A 3,910-nucleotide genomic window follows, 5' to 3' on the forward strand; every position below is an offset into this window, starting at 1 on the left:
ATTGCGGGGGTCATGTGATCGGATAGTGACGGGGTCGTGTGATCGGATAGTGACGGGGTCATGTGATCGGATAGTGACGGGGTCATGTGATCAGCTTCTGATTTTACAGAGGACTCATCATTTATTGTATAAGCAGCTTCTGGTAACCAATGAACTCCGTCTTTGAACCGCCAATGGGATACAGCGAGCGCCGCGGTTGTTCTATATAATCCGCTACAGTCAAGTTCAGCAGATTTCCCCACAGGCGGGACTACAGCCTCTTGCTCCATGACTCTGAGGGGGGTGCTGGAACCAGGGAACACATTGGCTGCTTTTTGGCTGATTCACATTTGAGGCCTTTCCAAATATCCCAACAATGACATTGATTCGGTAACCGGCGCTGGGCGCCAGAGCCAATCAGTTTGTGTCGCTTTCACATGAAAGCGACACAAACTGACTGGCTCTGGCGCCCGGCACCGGTTACCGAATCAATGGAAATTAATAAATTAATAAAATTAATGAAATTAATAAAATCTGCCCGCCCCTCAATTTAAATATTTATATATCCCCGTCCCCCATATATGCTATGTTCTTAATAATGTAAGGGGGCGGAGTCTTCATAAATACGACCTCCCCATCCACATGTACAGTACAGTAAAGTCTCATTACCCCAGGATCATTCGGGACACAAACTCCGCCAAGCTGCAAAGACAAGAAGCATAGACCAAATTATTCCGGAGAACCAATAAAAAGACGGGGTCACTGCTAGAAAAATCCTGTTACCTGATTGGTTGCCGGACAGCTGCAGCCGGGATTGTAGGTGGGCGGGCACAGAACACACCTGGAACACAGAGAGAGATTTCATTGTAACTGCGCAGAGACACTCAACTGTGACACGTACAAGGAGATGATGTCAGAATGAACAAGACGTATGTAAACGGAAGCTCCCCTCCCCCACTGCCCAGACAAATGAGGAGTTTTGCGTTCCACAAGTACCGCCAAATAATAGAGGAAATTCATCAAAAGGGGCAAAACGGAGAATATTGTAGAATCATTTACGATGAATTGTATCCTCCGTGATCCCGTCTATGGTGATACTTTACTCACCGATCGCCGGCAGCGTTTGGCCGCGTGTCTCCCGAACACGTCACGCATGTGTATGTCAGAGATATGTAATCTTCTTCTAAAATACATGAAATATACACATTGATTATTCCACATGGCTCCAACATATACCGCAGCGCAGTACAGAGAACACTGAGCCGGTCCCATCAGTCTCTGTACAGAAGAGCTTACACTCTAATGTCCCCTCCCCCCCACAGTCACATCAGTCTCTGTACAGAGGAGCTTACACTCTAATGCCCCCTCCCCCACAGTCACATCAGTCTCTGTACAGAGGAGCTTACACTCTAATGCCCCCTCCCCCACAGTCACATCAGTCTCTGTACAGAGGAGCTTACACTCTAATGCCCCCTCCCCCACAGTCACATCAGTCTCTGTACAGAGGAGCTTACACTCTAATGCCCCCTCCCCCACAGTCACATCAGTCTCTGTACAGAGGAGCTTACACTCTAATGCCCCCTCCCCCACAGTCACATCAGTCTCTGTACAGAGGAGCTTACACTCTAATGCCCCCTCCCCCACAGTCACATCAGTCTCTGTACAGAGGAGCTTACACTCTAATGCCCCCTCCCCCACAGTCACATCAGTCTCTGTACAGAGGAGCTTACACTCTAATGCCCCCTCCCCCACAGTCACATCAGTCTCTGTACAGAGGAGCTTACACTCTAATGCCCCCTCCCCCACAGTCACATCAGTCTCTGTACAGAGGAGCTTACACTCTAATGCCCCCTCCCCCACAGTCACATCAGTCTCTGTACAGAGGAGCTTACACTCTAATGCCCCCTCCCCCACAGTCACATCAGTCTCTGTACAGAGGAGCTTACACTCTAATGCCCCCTCCCCCACAGTCACATCAGTCTCTGTACAGAGGAGCTTACACTCTAATGCCCCCTCCCCCACAGTCACATCAGTCTCTGTACAGAGGAGCTTACACTCTAATGTCCCCCCCTCAGTCACACACTATTATTATACATGTATATAGCTCTGACATATACCGCAGTGCTGTACAGAGAACACTGAGTATGATCATTGTAGGAGAATGTCTCTGATTATCACTCTCTGACCTCTCTGACCTCTCGCTCACACACACGCATCTGGTCCTCTTACCGGTCACGTCGTTGCTCCCGCACACACACGCAGTTCCGTTGCAGGTCAGACAAACTCGCTGGTCCAGGGAAACTTTCTTCTGGGACAGAAAACCAAACATGAATTAATTTCACTTAAATCTATAAAAAAAGAAATCCTCCACCAGACACCGCGATCTGCGCTCTTCTATGGCAGCCAATCGGATTCCAGTATTTATATTGTGCTCAGCGTCCTTGGACATGAATTCTGATTGGTCGTTCTCCATCATTAAAAAAAAAGCTAAAAAATTCCACATAATACTCAACGGAATCTCCGCTTCCCGAGTGTCATCCCATCACAAGTGCACAAAACAATATCTGATCTGCCAGAAATCCTGGGAGCTCCCAACTTCCTGTACTGAGATGACAACGCTGCCTCCGCTTCACTGAAATTCGGAGTGGTGTTGTCAGGACCAGTTCTCCCGTGCTGGACTACATCCCCCTTCCCTTTTTTTCCAGTGGAAGGCAGAGGGGTGTTTTCTGTAGTGCATCAGGACAGGGGCGTCCCGAGGCTGGGTGGCACCCCACTGTGACGTCACCTCGCATGCGCTGCCATCTTTGTGATACCTGGCGGCGGCCATCTTGGGGATGAGGGGACGTTCACCTAGCGGGATGAGGTATGCCGCTGGGTCCTCTCCTCTCTCCTGACACTGTGGGGCTCTCAGTCTATGACCGAGTGCGCGACTTTCCAGAGGGGGTGACACCAAAATTACTCTCAGTCATTTTGGTGTCACCCCTCCAAATGGGGGCCGCACCTCCCGCGTCCCTCTTGTGACGCCACTGCATCAGGACCAAAACCAGACAGGACTGACAACACTTTTGGGGATTTCAGTGCAGCAGAGGCAGCGTTGTCAGCTCACTACAGGAAGTTGGGAGCTCCCGGGCTTTCTGGCAGATCATTTTCTGTATTTCCTGTTTTTGTGTACATGAGGCAGAGCGGGATAGTCGCCTGAGATGTGACAACGCTGACTACAGCTTTACAAAGCCTTTCATGTAACACAGCAATAAAGTGACCCCATTATAAGCTCCCCTCCCCCCCATCCCTGTATGACTTACCTGCGAGCACTGGGTGCAGGTGACTTGGGGCGATCCACGGCCTGTCATGGCGGAGCCACTCGGACACACACAACGCAGACCTGCAATCAGCCGACACAACCGTGACACACAAACAATCTGCCATCTTCCCTGCTGACTTCTAATTGTTTCTCATTTCTTTTCATGCAGTTTAGTTACAAACAATAAATGAGCCGCGTGTTTGGGGGGAGGGGCATGGTTGTCACTGCTGCTCTCTCTCCTTGTGCAGGGTGACTGGTCTTGTCTCCGCCCCCTCCTGTAATAAAGACCGGTCACTGCTGCTCTCTCTCCTTGTGCAGGGGGACTGGTCTTGTCTCCGCCCCCTCCTGTAATAAAGACCGGTCACTGCTGCTCTCTCTCCTTGTGCAGGGGGACTGGTCTTGTCTCCGCCCCCTTTCTGTAGTCTCCTGTAGTGGGTGGAGCTTGCTTGACCCCTCTTACAGCTCTGTTCTCTGCACGGACAGCACGTTGATGATGAGTGTTGGGGTGTCTGACCCCACAGACATGAGATTGCGGATTGTTGTCTTGCGTCGGTCAGAGGTTCGCGCCAGTGGGGTCAGACACCGAAACGCATAGAGCATTGAAGTTTAACCCCCCCTCCCCCTCCCCCT

The 3,910-nt window shown here is 50.7% G+C and overlaps 1 protein-coding gene across 1 annotated transcript in view; it reads right to left on the reverse strand.

Moving 5' to 3' along the window:
* The window catches only part of LOC108800428 (meckelin-like), a 29,424-nt gene that overhangs the window by 22,760 nt on the left and 2,754 nt on the right, over positions 1-3,910 (reverse strand). Inside the window, exons 2-6 of the mRNA XM_018572412.1 lie at positions 3,282-3,361; positions 2,209-2,287; positions 1,087-1,162; positions 763-820; positions 649-681 (exon numbers count right to left, since the gene is read on the reverse strand). Coding sequence (XP_018427914.1) covers positions 649-681; positions 763-820; positions 1,087-1,162; positions 2,209-2,287; positions 3,282-3,361 — 326 coding nt within the window. The remainder of the gene's footprint in view (positions 1-648; positions 682-762; positions 821-1,086; positions 1,163-2,208; positions 2,288-3,281; positions 3,362-3,910) is intronic.

The sequence above is a fragment of the Nanorana parkeri genome, unplaced genomic scaffold (genome assembly GCF_000935625.1).
Source record: "Nanorana parkeri isolate BGI_ZX_2015 unplaced genomic scaffold, ASM93562v1 scaffold2022, whole genome shotgun sequence".
NCBI lineage: Eukaryota > Metazoa > Chordata > Amphibia > Anura > Dicroglossidae > Nanorana > Nanorana parkeri.